This window comes from Mauremys mutica, chromosome 4 (assembly GCF_020497125.1).
Source record: "Mauremys mutica isolate MM-2020 ecotype Southern chromosome 4, ASM2049712v1, whole genome shotgun sequence".
Taxonomy (NCBI): domain Eukaryota; kingdom Metazoa; phylum Chordata; order Testudines; family Geoemydidae; genus Mauremys; species Mauremys mutica.
Genome location: NC_059075.1, coordinates 94,679,484 through 94,697,912, shown reverse-complemented (window position 1 = coordinate 94,697,912; position 18,429 = coordinate 94,679,484). Strand labels below are relative to the sequence as shown.

General features: G+C 41.2%; 1 protein-coding gene across 12 annotated transcripts in view; it reads right to left on the bottom strand.

The window, feature by feature from the left end:
* PPFIBP2 (PPFIA binding protein 2) overlaps positions 1-18,429 on the bottom strand; it is a 202,817-nt gene that overhangs the window by 32,102 nt on the left and 152,286 nt on the right. For 10 of the 12 annotated variants that reach the window (XM_045016715.1, XM_045016719.1, XM_045016711.1 and 7 more), the window contains 5 exons: positions 13,493-13,585; positions 8,961-9,069; positions 5,905-5,937; positions 3,925-3,986; positions 576-651 (listed from right to left, as the gene is read on the bottom strand). In XM_045016715.1, the coding sequence (XP_044872650.1) occupies positions 576-651; positions 3,925-3,986; positions 5,905-5,937; positions 8,961-9,069; positions 13,493-13,585 (373 nt within the window). The remainder of the gene's footprint in view (positions 1-575; positions 652-3,924; positions 3,987-5,904; positions 5,938-8,960; positions 9,070-13,492; positions 13,586-18,429) is intronic. The other 2 variants (XM_045016721.1, XM_045016712.1) reach the window with 1 other exon arrangement.

The window sequence follows — 18,429 nt, the reverse complement described above, 5'->3', positions numbered from 1 at the left end:
GCTTTTGAGCCCTCTTCTTCTCACTTTTGTTATAACCACTGCTGGTCTTGTCTTTAGATTCTGAGCTTTACTCGGGCAGAGTTTTGTACTCTGTACAAAATGGGGTCCTAAATTCTTACTGGGATTCCTAAGTGCTAGTATAAAAACAAACAATAAATCTGATTGACTGAGAAGCTCTCTCATGTCAAGGAATCTTAATGACACTATTTAGAGCAACACAGAATTTCAGAATTACATTCCAACCTGCTATTAAATGATGTAAAACAAACTTTTAGGTTAATACTTTCAAAACTGACTAAGGGATTCAGCCATACAAGTCTATATGAACGGGAGTGGCGTGGCTAAATCTCCTAATCAGTTTTGTCCCTAGTTTTATGATGTGTAGTATAGCATGTTAACCAAAATTAAATGTCTAGAATGTGACAGATGAAGATTATAATTTGCCTTAAACAGATTCTTTTTTTATGCCTTATCGTGTGGCCTTCTTTTTATGCCTTATTAAGGAATATTCATTACAGAACATACAGTATTCAGGAAGACCACACATGAAACATTATCCACAACATTTATTTTACCATGAGCTGCTAACATTATCTCCTTCATCCTTCTGTACTGGCTTAGCAGCACTGTTAACTCCTCTATTCGACGATCCTGCAAAAAAACATTAAAGGGAATTCATATTCAAAGTGCCAAATTTAATACGATTACATTTGTAGATAAAGTAAGTTATACATATTATTAATAGATATACATTCACTGAGACGCCTGGGGATTTGTGACTATTCTCAATAGGAATCGTGTCCAGAATCTCATGTGCCTTGTATAGAACATTTATTTCTCAACTTTTAGCTGGCATTGTACATACTATTTGCTTAAATGTATAAATTTACTATTATATTTAAAAAACCCAGATTAATTTGATACCAATGACAAATCAGTTATTTACAGCAATAAAGAAATTTGGTTTGACTGAACTGAATCCTCAGCTGTTCAGGAGCAGCACTTGACTCACCTTTTTCACCAGCTCCTCTCTCCCCGCCCCTGAGGTCATAATGTAGAGCAGCCCTACAGCTGTGTTAAGTTGCACTGGCTTGATTGACGGGGATCACTGAAGTACAGTGTGACCTGGCCACATCCTCTTCCTACATTCAACATTCCAACATTCAACATGCTCCCACACAGTGGGCCAGGAGGGGATGGTATAGAGTCAGATATGACAGCTATATTCTGTCTGAGGATTTCCCCTTACTGAGAATCCCTAGTTCACCCACTTAAGGCCAGATTTTCAAAAATGGCTCAGCCCGCAACAGCTCTCCCTAAAAATCTTTTGAAAATCTGGCCACTTCACTGAGATGTCTGAGTGGGAGCACTGAGCTCAACTGGACAATCTGGCTTCAACTGTGGGTGCCAAGTTCTTTTGAAAAATCTATCCTTAGTTATTAGTCCCATTTCTGCTGCTATAATAGCATAACGCCAATTTAGTGGGGCTGAGTATCTGGCCCAACATCCCCTTTTCTCCCTCCTGAAGTTGCAGCCATTAGAGTGGAAGAGCAGAGGAGAGGAAAAAACAGCATAGCAGAACGAAGAGCTGACCACTTGGCCTATCCCTTTAGGTGTCCCCTGAAGGTGTCAGATGTATTTGGGGCTTGGACAGTGAATGATGAAAGACACCACTGACTGATTTTCTCTAACAATGTTCCCTCCCTCCTCAAAGAATTTAAACTGACAAATAGTGTAAAGATTCTCAGCAGTCTAGGTACATAGACTCCACAGCTTCTGCCTAAGCCACCCCTTCCTTGCCCCCTCCCCCAACCGAACTTAGGATACATGAATTTCCACCATGAAATGCACAGGCCTCTATCGCTAGAGTTAAAGGAAAATCTCCACAAACGCTCGTAGTAGGGCTTAATTCCCCTTTGTAGACCAGTGACAAGAGAGAAAGGTAACTGAGAAAGTCTGATTCAATGCAGCAGAGAACAAAAATGTACATGCCACCAACTAGTACATTCCCTAGTCGTGAGACCAAGGTTTATTGACAAGCAAAACAATTTCAAAAAAATTTGGAAGAAATGCCCTCTAGTCTCCATGTAAGGATGGACTTCATTGCTCTCTGCTGGAATTTGTACAGGATCTCATAGCAGTCCAGACTGGCAACAACATTCATTTCTCTCTCCCACCCACAATGCAAGGCAAAACAGTAAATTTGTGACGTGGAAAGTAGGAGTTTGCCAGGTAAGAGAAGAGAAGGTGCTGCTGCTACATGCCCTAGGAAGTCTACAAAAAAGAACTGGGCTTATAATAGAAATCCAGCTTTTACCATAACTATGGAGACAGTAGAGTCTCTCTGTAATGAAAAGTAGACACTGGAATATCCACTCCAAAAAAGTACGCATGCATCTTAAACCTAAACAGAGCAACTTCCAAAAACCTTAAGCATCTGACTACTTTACTTGCTCTCCTAAATGGCACATGCAGCCACATTATTCAAGATAGCTGCGTTACACATATCAGCCATGTACCTCTATACTGGCCACTACTCACCTACTTAAACACTCCATATGTGCTAATGGAATGGGTCTCCTGTCCCTATGAATACAGTCTCTGAGGCTGTGGCTACACTAAGCACTTCAAAGCGCTGCCGCGGCAGCGCTTTGAAGCGCTAAGTGTAGTCAAAGCACCAGCGCTGGGAGAGAGCTCTCCCAGCGCTGTCCGTACTCCACCTCCCTGTGGGGAATAACATACAGCGCTGGGAGCGTGGTGGCACTTTGCAGCGCCGCAATTTGCAGCGCTGGAGAGGGTGTGTTTTCACACCCTGCTGCAGCGCTGCAAATTTGTAAGTGTAGCCAAGCCCTGAGACTAGAAAGTGAGCAAAGATATCTGATGTTCCTCTTAGAATGCAAAATGTTATACAGCCTTGTAACAGCTCTGCTAAAAGATAATGCCACGTCTTTTATTGTCTGGATGTAAATTTTGGCTTTTTGACCATTTAAGCAGCTCAGCCTACTATGAGTCACGTTCATTTACGAGGTGCTTAATTCTCTAGAATTATCATTTGCCCTTTCAGTGTTCCCTGCTTCCATATGAGGGTGTGTATTAAGAGGCTACTTGTCCCCACCTCACATCTATTGACATGGACTAACCACTTAATAATGCACACCCTGGCCTGCCTTTTTGCTATTATGGTGCCCTAATCGTAATTTTCTTAAAAACATCAATTTAAAACCACCAAACTTTAATCTTTATTTATTTATTTTTTGCAAGAGTGAGAAACAACTTAAATGGGATTTGAAGCTGCTCAGCATCTTGCAGGATTGTGCCTTAAAAACTTCCACTCAAAGAGAGTTCAGAAGAACTAGCACATAGCGGCAGAATCAAAAGGTAGGAACATTGTTCTATTTAAAGATGTTGTCAAATTATTTTTTCCAACTTTTCTCTTTCTGAACTCTTCTGGCTCTCTCCACCCGTGAGTTCAGTTTCAGACTCAAAGGTCACTCTCAGCCCACTCTCTGGTGCAGAATCTAAACGGGCAGTGTCAAGGCACTCCTGATTCAGATTCTGTAATGGAAAGCCATGTAAGAGTGGCTGGAGGGCCACAAAGTGTCGCTGAAAGGTCAGTGAACCTTATAAGCTAGAGAAGGAGGGATGCCCATAACCCTGGATCTCTGTTCCCCAGGCAAAAGAGCTCCCAGATGAGAATCCCATTTTAAAGATGCTGCAGCTGGGCTGGTGGAGAAAGGCAGCATCACACTTTCAAGGTTAGCCACATAGGTCCCATAACCCCATGCGACACCAGGTAACTCACAGGGATGTTGGCCTTATGAACGCAGCATTTTAGATCATTGCAGAGATGCAATAAATTATACCTTCTTGACAAACCTCCATTATTACTGCAAAGGGGAAAGTTAATCCTAACCATTTCCTCACCTTTTCTTCATTTGCAGCTAACAACGATTCCATTCCTATCTTCAGTCGCTGAACTTCTTGATCTAAAATAGTTTAAAAATGTTAAGAGAAAAATGTTTATTATATTTAATCTAAGTTAAGTCATTTCCATTCTGTTCTGCTTAGGTTCTTATACAGGGCCTATCACTGGGCCATCTGAGTGCCCAGTACATAGTATAAGTAAAGTTAAACTGGGACAATCACACTTTTTGGAAGTCTCTTCAACTACAGATAGCTCAGGCTTGCCAACTGCTGTGATATTAAAGGTGCTACGTACAATTAATACTATATAATGGCTTTTGTTTTAAACATTTTATTTTCCTAAAAATTTGACTGGAAAATATTTGACACCTGTTTCCCTAGAGATTTGAGAGGCTCCTCTGTGTCATATTTATGGAAATAATTGTAAAAGAAATTACCTTCCAGCTAGGGAGAATGATCTATAGTTTACATGAACAGTGGTTAAAGAATATTTGTGAAGCTTGAAGATCAACAACAACAAGCAATAAAAAAAGAAAGCCCAACATCCTGCTGTAATTCTGAATGTCTTCACTGCACAAGAAAAAGGTTTCCGTGGACTCCAGAATCTATTAAAAACTTTCTAAATTTGAATAATTGAATAAAATCTGTGGCAAAAATGCCAACAGCGAATACAGAGCTGTACCACACATATCACAATCTTTACAATGCAATATTTGTAGGTTCTTTATGAAAGTGCATAGGCAAAAATTGTGTCTTCACAAACCTGTATTTCTGTAAATTTACAGAACTTTTACAATGGGATTTCTTAACTAATCATAGGCACAAATCTGCCATCAGTTCTCCATGTACTACTTCCACAAACTATCCCACATCCCCATTTGTACTAACCAAATGTAGATGACCAAGCAGAGCTTAAAAATATTTTATCTATCGTAGCTTCCATGCAAGGAACACACTCCTGGACATTTTTAAATTGATGTATTTGGTTCACAAAGAACTGTGCTACCAGTTCTCAAAGACAGTAATACAATGGATAAGGAAATGGGAAAAAATTAGTGTTGCAAAAGGCGTTGATAGCAAACCTTTTTTACAACGAATAGTTTAAGGTTGAACATTCAAGCTTCACATTCAAATTGTTTGTAAATACTTTAATTATTAATTTTAGTTAGTTATTACCAGTTCCATACATTTTGCAATGGTTGGCTATGATTAATATATTAACAAACATTCAAAAGAAGGTACTGAAAACATGTTTCTCATGCAGAAAACAACATTCAGTCAACATGTGAGATGCACTAAAACAATTAAATCAAAACAAATACAAAAACCAGCAAGCGGTGAGCAAGCAATCAGACAGGTTTAAAAAGAAAGCTGCCTTTTTAGAAAAAGCTTTAAAAAAAAATCAACCTTGAACTAATTTTCATTCATCGCTATTAGACTTTCAAAAGAACCATGTCAAGGTATTTTAATCACTTTTAAAATAAACTTCATTCTCACTGTTTGTAATAATCCCAAACAAATCTGATTGAAAATCTATTTCCTTACCAAAATGTTTTCCCTTATTTACCTCAATGGTGAAAAGAAGCAGCAGGCTTTCAAACAAAACTATCTCCCACAAATCACAAAGAAACACATGCACAAAACAACTATTGCATTGGGTTTACATGCAAATAAAAAAATGAAGGTCAAAACAAGGGCCTATTAACCTTGACAGTGTCCTTTTAAAGTCCAGCTATTTGATTTAGCAACCTATGAGATTTCATTCATATTTTGTTTGAAGTGATAAATCAGACTCAAGCTTTAAGCAGGGCCGATAGCTGTCTGCTTGCTGCAAACAATGAAATATTTGTCTCATGTACATTATGATAAAGCAGCTGAATGTAAACAGAAATTAAATTATTGCTGCAGAAGTGCATTTTAGCTATAATTTGTGTGAAAACGAACATTAAGAAAATGCCAAAAGTGAATCTCAAGGCTTACGTTTTTCTTTTAGCCTTCTCCTATATAGTTCCCCTACGATGGTAAATGGTGAAAGTCAAATAAAGTTTGTAGAAAAAGCACAGATTAGATACTGTATGGCAACTTAGTCAGAATATGCATTCAAGCATAACAGGTACATCATGACATTATTGTCCTTGTGTGTCTCAGAAGAAAATCAAAAAGTTTGACCAGAAAATTTGGCAATTTCTTTGAGAGGAGATGTTGCTATTACTACATATAATTCCTTTCAAATATATACCAATTCAGTAGCTTCATTAGGGCACTCACAAATTTAGGCCCTGCTACTGGCTTCGAGCTCTTGGAATCACAGAGAGTTTAAGCACTGACATCAGTGGGAGCAGGAATGGACCCACAGTTGGAAAACTGAAACATGTGGTGCTCTTGACTTATTTGTAATACATACTCATTTAAAAAAAAAATTCTTTGAACATCCTGTAGAAAATTGTAAACTATTCACCTAATGGAAAAATTCCTTTTCAATTAATTGTTAAAGTTTCAAAACACTGTTAGGGAAACTGTATTTTCTAGTGTCATATGCAAACCTTGTAACATTCAACATGCACAAACTCTACAGATGACTAGCACCAAACACTGCTAATACAGTGTTAGAGCACTGCCTGAATAGATATGGAAGACCTTATGGAAGATACAGCTGTAAAGGGCTAGATTGTCTCCTTCGCTTCTGGAAGTGGAGACTTAACAGTTCTCTTTGGGAGGGGGAGCAGTGAGAGGGAGGGAGGGAGTCGTGGGCCTATAGTATCATCTCCTCCTACACCCTGGTATTCAAGGAAGTTGGGTGAGGTCAACACTCCAGGGAACGTTGGCGAGGTTGGCTGAAAATGGAAGAGGAGTGAGGGAAGGGGACCAGTTCTTCTGTGTAGCATTGTTCCCTGTTGATAGTGCAGACGTACACACAGCAATCTGATGGAGATTCAGTCGAACCAGGGGATGATGCAGTCTTAACAAGTTATGATTTTGAATGTTTGAATACATAGGGGCTGCACATGGCTATTACTGGGATTGTGACGCTGTATGATTGGACTATGACTATTTATATCATTAATATTGCCAATGTTAGACAATTGCAACAAATCTTGTACAAAGTATGTCATGTTAGGTACCAATGGAAAAGTCACAATCTATCAGCTCTGATTACCCTGGAAGCATCTCTATTTTGACTCTTTCCTACTCTGAGCTCTGGACCATGGTCTCACAGGAAAAGGAGCATTCTAATCAAGGGACTGAGGACTTTCCAATCTTTTGGAAGTTAGCAGAGACTTTACAAGCCAGCATTTTGTAACATCACTGCTTCAAATCTGATACATGCAATCATTGCAAAGTTCTTGTATTTGATTTCCTTAACCATTTTAACAACAAGGAGTCCGGTGGCACCTTAAAGACTAACAGATTTATTTGGGCATAAGCTTTCGTGGGTAAAAAACCTCACTTCTTCAGATGCATGGAGTGAAAATTACAGATGCAGGCATTATATAATGACACATGAAGAGAAGGGCATTACCTCACAAGTGGAGAACCAGTGTTGATAGGGCCAATTTGATCAGGGTGAATGTAGTCCACTCCCAATAATAGATGAGGAGGTGTCAATTCCAGGAGAGGCAAAGCTGCTTTTGTAATGAGCCAGCCACTCCCAGTCCTTATTCAAGCCCAAATTAATGGTATTAAATTTGCAAATGAATTTTAGTTCTGCTGTTTCTCTTTGAAGTCTGTTTCTGAAGTTTTTTGTTCAAGAATAGTGACTTTTAAATCTGTTACAGAATGTCCAGGGAGACTGAAGTGTTCACCTACTGGCTTTTGTATGTTACTATTCCTGATGTCTGATTTGTGTCCATTTATTCTTTTATGTAGGGACTGTTCGGTTTGGCCAATGTACATGGCAGAGGGGCATTGCTGGCACATGATGGCAAATATAACATTAGTAGACGTGCAGGTGAATGAGCCTTTGATGGTGTGGCTGATGTGGTTGGGTCCTCTGATGGTGTCACCAGAGTAGATATGGAGACACAGTAGGCAGAGAGGTTTGCTACAGGGATTGGTTCCTGGGTTGGTGTTTCTGTGGTGTGGTGTGTAGTTGATGGTGAGTATTTGCTTCAGGTTTGGGGGCTGTCTGTAAGCAAGGATTGGCCTGCCTCCCAGGGTCTGTGAGAGTGAGGAATCGTTTTCCAGGATAGATCATTGATAATGCAGTGTAGATCGTTGATAATGTGCTAGAGAGGTTTTAGTTGGGGGCTGAATGTGATGGCCAGTGGTGTTCTGTTATACTTAACCATTTTAACTCTCTCCTTTTTCTTTAATCTTCTAAATAAACCTTTAGATTATAGGTACTAAAGGATTGGCAACAGCGTAATTATTGGGTAAAATGTGAGTTATATATTGACCTGAGTATGTGGCTGATCTCTTGGGATTAGAAGAACCCTTTGTTTGATTATATTGGCTTTAAATAACCACTCGTTATAGAGTCTAGTGTATGGGTGGAGAAACAAGGGCTGGGATGCCTATGGAGAATGCATTTTTGACTTCTTGTTAACCAGTGTGGTGAGACAGAAGTTCAACTTTTGTTTCTGTCTTGGTATATCTAATAATAGAATAACCAGTTTGGGGATGAGTCTGCTCTGTTTCTCAGCAGTTTGTCCTGAATCTGGTATTCTCAGCTGTGATCCACTGAGGCACGGTGACAGTGAAAAACAACAGTTTGGTAATTAAAAAAAGAAGGTAACTAGAAATACCCTTTCATATAACTTTGAGATCAATATTTTACAAATATATGGATACAAGGAACATTAAATGGTCTTTCAATTTAGAACAAAGTTCTCTGCATTAGAAGTTTTAGTGCTCTGTGGATACCAAATTCTCTTACTTGGCCTGTCAGTAGAGCGGCCTTCCCCCCTCCCAAAAAAGTAGAAGGCAGTACTGTCGTGTCTCCTTACATTGCCTTAAATGCTGATCAGTTGCTGCTTCACAGAACTGAAGACAAATGTTTTCATTTCAGCTTTGATTTCTTCCCCATCCATTCTTACCTCTTTCTGCAATTTCATTATGCACCAAGGTCCTGGAGAGCTGACTCTGTAAACGTTCAATTTCTGCATCTTTGAGAGCTAACTGCTCCTGAAGCTGGGCTATTTCAGCCTGAAAGAACAGAACAGAAATTCAGAATGTAACCGTCACTGGATACCCACTCATTCTCAACTCCCAAACAATAAGTCACTTCACTTGACTCCAGGCCCTGATTTATAACTTCTTTTAATATTATGAAACTCTTAGATCCTTAAAAATGCCACCTATCCTGCAGGAAGGATATACCTTTTACAGGTACTCACTGTTTTTCAATGGTATTAGCCCTGCAGAGCAGGAAATGCCTTGCAAGGATGGTGTGATTTTAAGGATTCAGGACTGTACAGCCTGATCAAATACACCCAGGCTGTTTCCTTGGTAAGTAATCTGGGAATAGACAGAAAGTATTAAGGGTAGTTGTTTTCCCAATAGTTTGTACAAGGCTTTACTTGGGCCAGCAATATAGTGCTAAATATAGAGTCATTTGCAAGAGAGCAGAATATTTTCCCAAATTTTACCCACATTTTGGAAGAGAGCCCTGCAGTGTTCACTACAGTCATGGGTCATTTTATTATGTAAATTGTAGTTCGGATTAGGTGTAGTTTCTACTATTGTGATATAATATTTCTGTCTCCATCATATTAAAAAAGATAAATAATCAAACACAAGAAAAGTGTCCTGGGTTGACTTCTACTAAGTTTGACCACTGCTGTCAGACATTTGGTAAAACTTGCTCTCACCTGCATCAGATATTTTAGATGGCAATTATGGCAGAAGCAACGCATGAGCTGAAAACCAACCATGCATATGGATCAAAACACAATTGTTAATTTACACACATCAGAATTCAGGCTGCCCTTATGACTAGGTAAAATCTCACACTCTAAAATTTCTCAAAAATCCAGCAGGGATAGAAATACAGACTTGTCCAACTGGCAACATAATGATACTATTATCTCATATTAGTCCTTCTGAGAGCAGCTGGCTGTAACACACTGGGCTATTTTAGACAACAGCATCATTTTTCAGATTTTTGTGCATCTTTAGAAGCACTTAAAGCATCTGCCTCAGTAAAAATTTACTGTGATCTACCCATGACATTTCTAATAGACATATCACTTAAGTATCTAGCATCTTGGATGTAAGGTGTTACCAGGTCCACAAGACATTATAATTAAGAAAAACCCATGATCTGACAGGGAAGAAGGGGAGAGATTTAGTTTAGTAGGTGAAAACACATTTTGACAAGAGGGAGCAGGCAGCTGGGTGGCAGCAAACGCTCACCCTTTCTGCCATCAAATCCTCATGGAATATAGGAATTCAGCTGACTAAAACTCTGAATGATTACCATGCGTTCTTAGTGACTAATGTGCTTTATATATCCCAGCCAGGGAGACATTTCAAATTTTTATTTATTTCAGTAGCTGGAGCAATAGGAAGACAGAAGTGCAGACTTCCTAATAGTAGATTTGGACTTGTCTCCTCCACCCCATTCTTCAATCTTGGTTTCTCCCTTTCCTCTTTTATTCAATTGCATGTCATCGCCACAGTTAATTTTCCTCTTCCTTACCCTGCACTTATATTCCTTTCCAGTCCCATATCTTCTCCCACTCATTTCTCTCCAGAAGTCTATTTCTCTCTCTCTCTCACCACTTTTTCCTCTTTCCTCTGCCTCCACGCTCCTCCAATTTTCCCTTTCACAGTCACTATCTCTGAAGATAATAGACCGCACATTGTTTTGACAAAACATTTACCAAAGACCTAGAAAATTAATTGTCACTGTTTCAGAAGATGGATTTATTACTGTGACGGAATACATCCCTGTATACACACTACTGTAATAATCTTTGTAGAAAGTATACCTTGTAAGATACTATTTAAAAACTCATAATTTGCTGATTAGTATTGTCCTGCTAAAATATGTGTGGCAACATTGTTAAAATTCCCCTGTATGATGTTATTAACGCACGTTCCAAACCCCACTGACCTGGCCAGGCAGAAGTCAGGTCTGTCCTAAACAAAGAGAGGAATGTGTGCTTGTCTTAATTTGCATTTATGCAGGAAGCGAAAACAAAGGAAGCTTACACATATTCTTCCACATAGACGCTACTCTTGTCTCCTGACTTTCAGATCAGGGTCCCTCCCCCAGAGTCCAATAGCTGTTTATTTTTATCTTCTCACATGCAGAAAATGAGGTGGGCAGGGAGAGAGAAAATGGGGCGCTTTGGGATGTTTGTCTCTTGCTTTTTAGTTTCACTCCCTCTCTTGAGTTTATACCCCTCTTCCTGCCAAAGAATGGCCGCTTATCCAGGTGACTGTTCAACTGATTTTGTTGATACCTGGATGAGGCATCCATTTGCCTTTTGTCTCTGAGGAATTGGTTTGGGCTGTTTCCCCAGATAAATATGCATCATCAGTGACATCATACAGTAGACTCTTATAACGTTCAATTTTGCCACACATTTTCTCAGGACAATCATGAGCAGTGAATTATGATTTTTCAAATGATGCCTCACAAGATATACTTTGCGCAAGATTTATCATAGTTTTGCAAAAGTGGTGAATATAAGGGCATAGACTGTCACAGAATTATATTAGCCTTTTTTGTAACTGCATCACATTGTTCACTCACATTCAATTTGATCCTTTTACCAGTATTACTACCTAGCCAGCTATTCCCCATTTTGTAGTTGTGTATTTGATTTTTCCTTCCCAAGTGTTCTACTTCGCACTTATGGTTACTGAATTTCATCTTGTTGATTTCAGACAAATTCTCCAATTTGTAAAGGTCATTTTGAATTCTAATCCTGTCCTCCAAACTGCTTGCAACCCCTCCTAGATTTTATAAGCAAACTCTTCACTCCATTATTCAAATCAACAATGAAAATGTTGAACAACATTGGATCCAGAACAGATCCCTGCAGAACAGATACCTCCTCCCAGTTTGACAGCAAACCAGTGATAACTACACTTTGAGCATGGTCTTTCAACCAGTTTTGCACTCACATTATAGTAACTTCATCTAGACAACAATTTCCTAGTTTGCTTATGAGAATGTCATGTGGGGCTGTGTCAAAATAGCAATCAACTAACAATCAAAATATATCACATCTACTGTTCCCCAACACCATCCATTGGGCCAGTAACCCCGTCAAAGAAGGAAATTAGGTTGGTCTGGCATGATTTGAATGACAAATCCAAGTTGGCTACTACTTATTAACTTATTATCCTCTAGGCATTTACAAACTGATTGTTTAATAATTTGTTCCAGTATCTTTCCAGGTATCAAAGTTAGGCTGACTAGTCTAACTGCCTGGATCCTTTTTTTTCCCCATTCTTAAAGACAGGTACTATGTTTGCCCTTCTTCAGACCTCTGGGAACTTACCCATCCTCCATGAGTTCTTGAAGATAATCACTAACAATTTCAAGATTGCTTCAGCTAGTTCATTAAGTACTCTTAGGGGAATTTCATTAGGCCCTGCCAACTTGAATATATCTAACTTATCTAAATATTATTTTACTTGTTCTTTCTCTATTTTGGTTTGCATTCCTTCCCCCTTGTTATTAATACTAATTGCATTAAGCATCTGGTCACCTGAAATATTACAAACAACACTAGTTTCTTAACTAATTTGAAATAATCTGAATTTACTCATGTGAGTAGTCCTTTAGAGCTGACTGGGAACTATTCACATAAGAGGTAACTTGATTATGGACTATAAGTACCTCAACAGGGAGGAAATGCTATATACTAAATGGCTTTTTAATCTGGTGGAGAAAGTCATAACAAGAACCAATGGCTGCAAGCTGAAGCCTGACAAATTCAAACTAGAAATAAGGCACAAATGTTTAACAATGAGGGTAATTAACCATTGGAACAAACTTCAAAGGGAAGTCATGAATTCTCTCTCTCTCTCTCTTGATGTCTTCAAATCAAGACAGGATGCCTTTCAGGAGTCCATGCATTAGTCAAACACAAGTTATTGGGCTCAATACTTGAATAACTGGGTAAAATCCAAGATGATCCAATGATCCATTCTGGCCTTACACTCTATGAAAGTTATTCATGTGGTACACCAAATTAGCTCTGCATTTTTCCTCCCACTGCTGTCTTTGTCTGCATCTGTGAAACTGTGACTTTAAAGCTAGAGAACTTACTCCGGAAGCTAGTAACTGATATGGAAAGAGTGAAATAGAAAGCTTGAAAGGAAGGCTTGCTCGTTGAACAATTCCTTTGTTAGCCAATATATTAGTTTTTGGGAAAAGAAAAAGAGAGGAGAACGGGGTGGCAGGAAGAGTAAAAATCATAAATAAAAGGATAGAACAACTTTAAAGGCAAAATCTGCATTCAACAGATTGTTCAAACAAAACCTTATTTTATAGTCATCAGTGAACTGTATTAAATGTTAAAAAAAGTAAATATTGAGGGAAATAGGGAGTATCCACTTCCAGGTTGGAATAAATCTGTCTTTCATAAGTGCTAAATGTACTGCTTACTTTGGTTGCTTTTAACTTCCATTCATATTGGGTTCTTTCATTTTCCAGCTCTTCCACTTTAATTTTGAGATGTTTGAGTTCCTGAAGCAAACCCTGCAAAAGAAAAAGATAAAGAACAGCTAAAGAAAGGCTCAACCGAGTGTTTGTTTTCTAAGGACACGAATTAAAGCTCATCCATGACACAGTCCAGTGAATGTGGAACCACCCATGCAAAATAAACTTTTCCTTGTTATTTGTGCACTCTAAGTTAAGCAAGTGAAAGCTACTTTGATTTGCTATATTATTAAGTGGAATCCTTTCTGAAACTCTCTAGCCAAAATTATGACCAACTCTGCTTGGTTGTGTAGGAAAGACGGCTGACTCTGATGTGTTCAGGTGCTCGGGTCCACTTATATCCATGTTATATTGTACCAAGGGTTGCGTTCAGAGGTTCTTTAAAAAAAATCTAGAAGACTGAAATGCTGCCCAAGAGTCTCCTAATGTTCACAGAAGGAAAAAAGCCCCCTGCTGGCAGGTATCTAAGATACCTAAAAACACCAACAAATACCACAGATGAGGAAATATTCAGCAGACAAGCACCACACACAAACACTTTACAGACAAATAAGACTATGTCCCTACCTGAGGAGCTGATGATGGAGAGACCCGTCAGTAAATAAAAGGTTCCATGTTAATTGATGCAGCCAAGAGATGCATTTACAACAACAACAACAAGATTCTCAGCACCTTTATTAGGATATAGCTACATGGGGAGTCTTAATGCAAAGCTTTTTGCTGCATGGCTGATAACGCGCCGTACACAAGCTGCACCAATAGTGTTCACACGGTTTGAAACTCCTCCAGGAACTGGTCCTCTAGAAATAGCTGCTCAGTATCCTCCTCTTCTTCCTCACCCTTGTCCTGCTTCCACGGTTGCTGCATTTCCTCCTGCTGCTGGAGAAGCAGTTGCTGCTGCCACATCCTCCACTCAGCTGTGCGACATGTGGTCTCCAGAACCCAATTTGTTTGACTTTGAGTGCTGAAATACACACCAAGTAGTCTGCCACCATGTTGAGCAGAGCATTTCTGGCCTCGGAAAACCAGCATGGCTCGATAGGAATGAATTGTTCTGCAGAACTGGGATGACCAGCAGTAGCGAGAAAATTTCAGGGTGGGAAGGGTTACTTTTTTTAGACAAGCGCTGAACTGACCTTGGAGCTTCATCAACAGTGTACTAACATGCTGTACCCCTGCCCCTAGAGAAGCAGGTCACCATTACCATCAGGAAGCTGGCCACTCCAGAATGCTGCTGGTTGGTGGCAGACCAATTCAACTTGGGGAGATCAACTCAGGGCTGCCCAGAGGATTCCGGGGGCCCGTGGTCTTGGGCGGTGGGGGGCCCCCGCTTCGGCGGTAAGTCGGCGGCGGAGGGTCCTTCCGTTCCGGGACCCGCCGCCAAAGTGCCCCAAAGACCCACGGCGGGGACCCCCCGCTGCCGAATTACCGCCGAAGTGGGACCCGCCGCTGAAGTGCAGCCCCCACCGCGGGTCTTCGGGGCACTTCAGCGGCGGGTCCCGGAACTGAAGGACACCCCCCCCCCGCGCTGAATTACCGCCGAAGATCTGACTGCACTCCAGCGGCGGGTCCCGCTTCGGTGGTAATTCGGTGGCGGGGGGGTACTTCTGTCCCGGAGAAAGACCCCCCCCGCCAGCGAAGACCGGGAGCGAAGAAGCTCCGGGGGCCCGGGCCCTGCGAGAGTTTTCCGGGCCCCCGGAGCAAGTGAAGGACCCCGCTCCAGGGGCCCCGAAAAACTCTCATGGGGGCCCCTGCTGGGCCCGGGGCAAATTGCCCCACTTTCCCCCCCCTCTGGGTGGCCCTGGATCAACTGCTTGGGACATTCTCATGCAGGAGCGTCATGCCATGGAAAAGGTACTGTTGCATCCAGTTATAATGCTGGGTAATGCTCAGGAGACTATTGGGAACCACATACATGCAAAGCCATCAAACTGTCTGGGACAACTTATAAACCATCTCTTATCATTTGTCCCCTCCCAGACCCTCATTCCCCCACTAAGGCACAGAACTTATAAATAGGAAGGGATAGATCTCCATGGTGTTCCAAGGGCTGGTTGACCACCATGGTAGGTTTACAGACATAAATGTAGGGTAGACTGGAAGTGTACATGATCAGAACTCATGTCTTGTCAAACTAGTGGAAGGAGGACTGTGTGGCCCCAGGAACACTATTGACATTAATGATGCGGATGTTCCTCCGGTTATTCTGGGAGACCTGTCTTAAGCCCTGCTTCCTTAGTTAATGAAGCCATTCACAGACCACCTGGACAGAATGACAGAGCTTTTTAACTACCCACTCAGCAGCTGCAGAATGGTAATCAAGTGTGCATTTGGCCGTCTGAAAGGGAGATGGCACTGTTTGTGGAATAGGTTGGAAGTGGCAGAAAGAAATGTGCTGAGCATTATATCAGCATGTTGTATTCTATCCAATATTTGTGCAGATAAGGGAGAAAGCCTTAACAGTGGGTGCGAAGATGAGGTCAAGATCTTGCTCAGTGGTTTGAGCAGCTAGCCAAGTATCCCATAGAAAATGGAAAGACCCAGAGACATATTGTTTGGGATGCTCACTGTTCTTATTTTGAGTCTCATCCCTGAAAACATGTGGCTATACAATCAGCCGTTAGCCCCTGGCAGTGGGATTCAGGTTCATTGGGTGCTGTAAGCGTGGCCTTGTTCAAGTAGTTCTGTGAAACTCCATAAATTATTTTACCATTGTTTAAAGGGATTTCTAACTTTCAGGCAGTGATGAGTCATAATATATGAATTTTAAATGGTTTTGATTATGAAACAAGAAAGAGTCATGTAACAAACCAAAAATTAAGTTTTTACTGATGCAATACTACAGCAGCTTTTAATCGAAAATATATTAAACAAAACAACAGTGCAGCCAACACTGAAAGTGCAGTGCAGAACAGTTGGTGGGGCGGAGGGGCTTAAAGTTACAGGCGAGTATACGCCTTGCTTCTGTCTCTTCTTGTGGGATTTCTGGGATTGAGTGCTGTGGCTCAAAATTATCAGGGGCACTGAAGGACTCAAAAGAGCTGGGCTCTCAGATGCATTTTTAATCTGTGCCCAAAGGCTGATCTCTGCAAGGGGCATGGCTTCTGGGAACACTGCTCCAGAGGGGTGGAGCAGGGTGGAGTTGCAGGTGGCCCCAGTAACTTGTATTATCCAGGGGCTGAAGAATGTGGCTGGGTCCCACCTCTCTGGGCTGCAGCACCTGCTGTCCTAGCACCACCATAAGATGAAGCAGCATATTTTGGCTTAATATAGTCTCTCTGAACTGCCTCTGCATTTCCATGTACTTTTCCATGCTCTCCTTGGTTATGGCAATGTTTCCCTGGTGACTGTTGTCCTTGGCCACTGACAATGTCTTGTTTGACAGCTCCATTTTTTTCTCCCTTTGGCTTCTCAGATACTGTCTCCACCTTTCACACGTCTTGAATTTTTCTGCGGGACTCTGCTATGAGCTGTGCAAACATCTTGTCCCACGTCTTCCTTTTATGCCCCCTCAGGTTGGCCAGACACTCTGCCATTGACAGAGGCCCTCTCCTTGGCGGTCTGGCCATTGCAGGTGCCATGGCTGCAGGAGAATGGAAAAAAAACAAAGAGTGGGCTATTGTTTGTTTTCCAGTCAGGCCATGATAGCATTTTTTAAATATGAATTACTGACTTTACCTCCTTGAGATTCTCGGGAGAACCTCAGAGATAAGCGGTCTACGTATGGGAAAGGTACTGGTTGCGTTGGAATTTTAGTGTGCACAGTGTATGCTGTCTTGCCTTGCCACTGTGTCTCAGATTGCTGGGGGCAGGAGAATTATGTTCCTCGTTATGCTTTGTACTTTTGTTTGTGCGTGGGAGGTGGCTCTGTACTGTCATAGGAGTGAGGTGGGCATCAGGGCATGAGCTGCGTAGTAATCCCCTCTACATTCCCTTTGTGTTGTCCTGAGTCACGATGATGTTACACTGAAGAGACTAGGAGGCAGAGAATAGCATTATTCAGAAGGCAAAGGGCAGACCAAAGAGATACGCTGTGAAGATATTCACTAAAATGGTCCCCTAGAAGTGCTGTAGGAGTAGAAAGGAGTTGTGAGCTATACTGGAAGGAATGAGTAAGTGGCAATCCCTATAACGTGAGAACCAAAATCAAGCCATTTCTCAGTCTTAAATTCTGCTTTATCTCGCCTGCAGGCATGGAGAAAATCCAGAGATTAGACAGGGTCTTGCAATAACTGTGAGATACAATGTACAGGACACTTATACCTCAGTGAGGAGCATTACTTTTTGTATCTGCACTGGGCTTTCAATGAGCATTTATACCTCACGTAAACTATGACCACTAACCAAATTCCTTTTCCTGTAACCAGTGTTTCAGTAACTGTTGTATTTTTAGCACAATGAATGTATTAATTATTTGAATCTGTCACAGGAGGGGGTGGGGTAGAGGCTGCGGCTGTGCCATGCTGTAAACTGCCATTCTGAGAGGGCAAAAGGGTGATGGTGGAAGGGGGTTCACCGGGCAGGACAGATGAGGGAAGGTGAAAGGAAAATGGGCAGATAGGCATGTACCCTCCATGGACTGGTCCTGAAGACTGTTGATGGTCCAGGATTTAGGATGGAAAAGAGTGCTCAAGTGAAACAGCTGCCAACTTGGGAATGTGGATTTGGGGGGAGGAGGGAGGATCTGAGTGAGAAGGGTTGAGGGAAGGGGGCTTGGGAAACTCAGAAAGACTCCTAGTTTAAATCTGCCTAAAATGAGCCGTGGGCCACCCAGACAGAAATCAGCACAGCAGCATACCACAATTAATAAAATAATAATAATAAAAAACTTTAAATAGGTACCTACATGCCGAAGTTCCCTCCAGAGGATGTGTCTCTTTGGT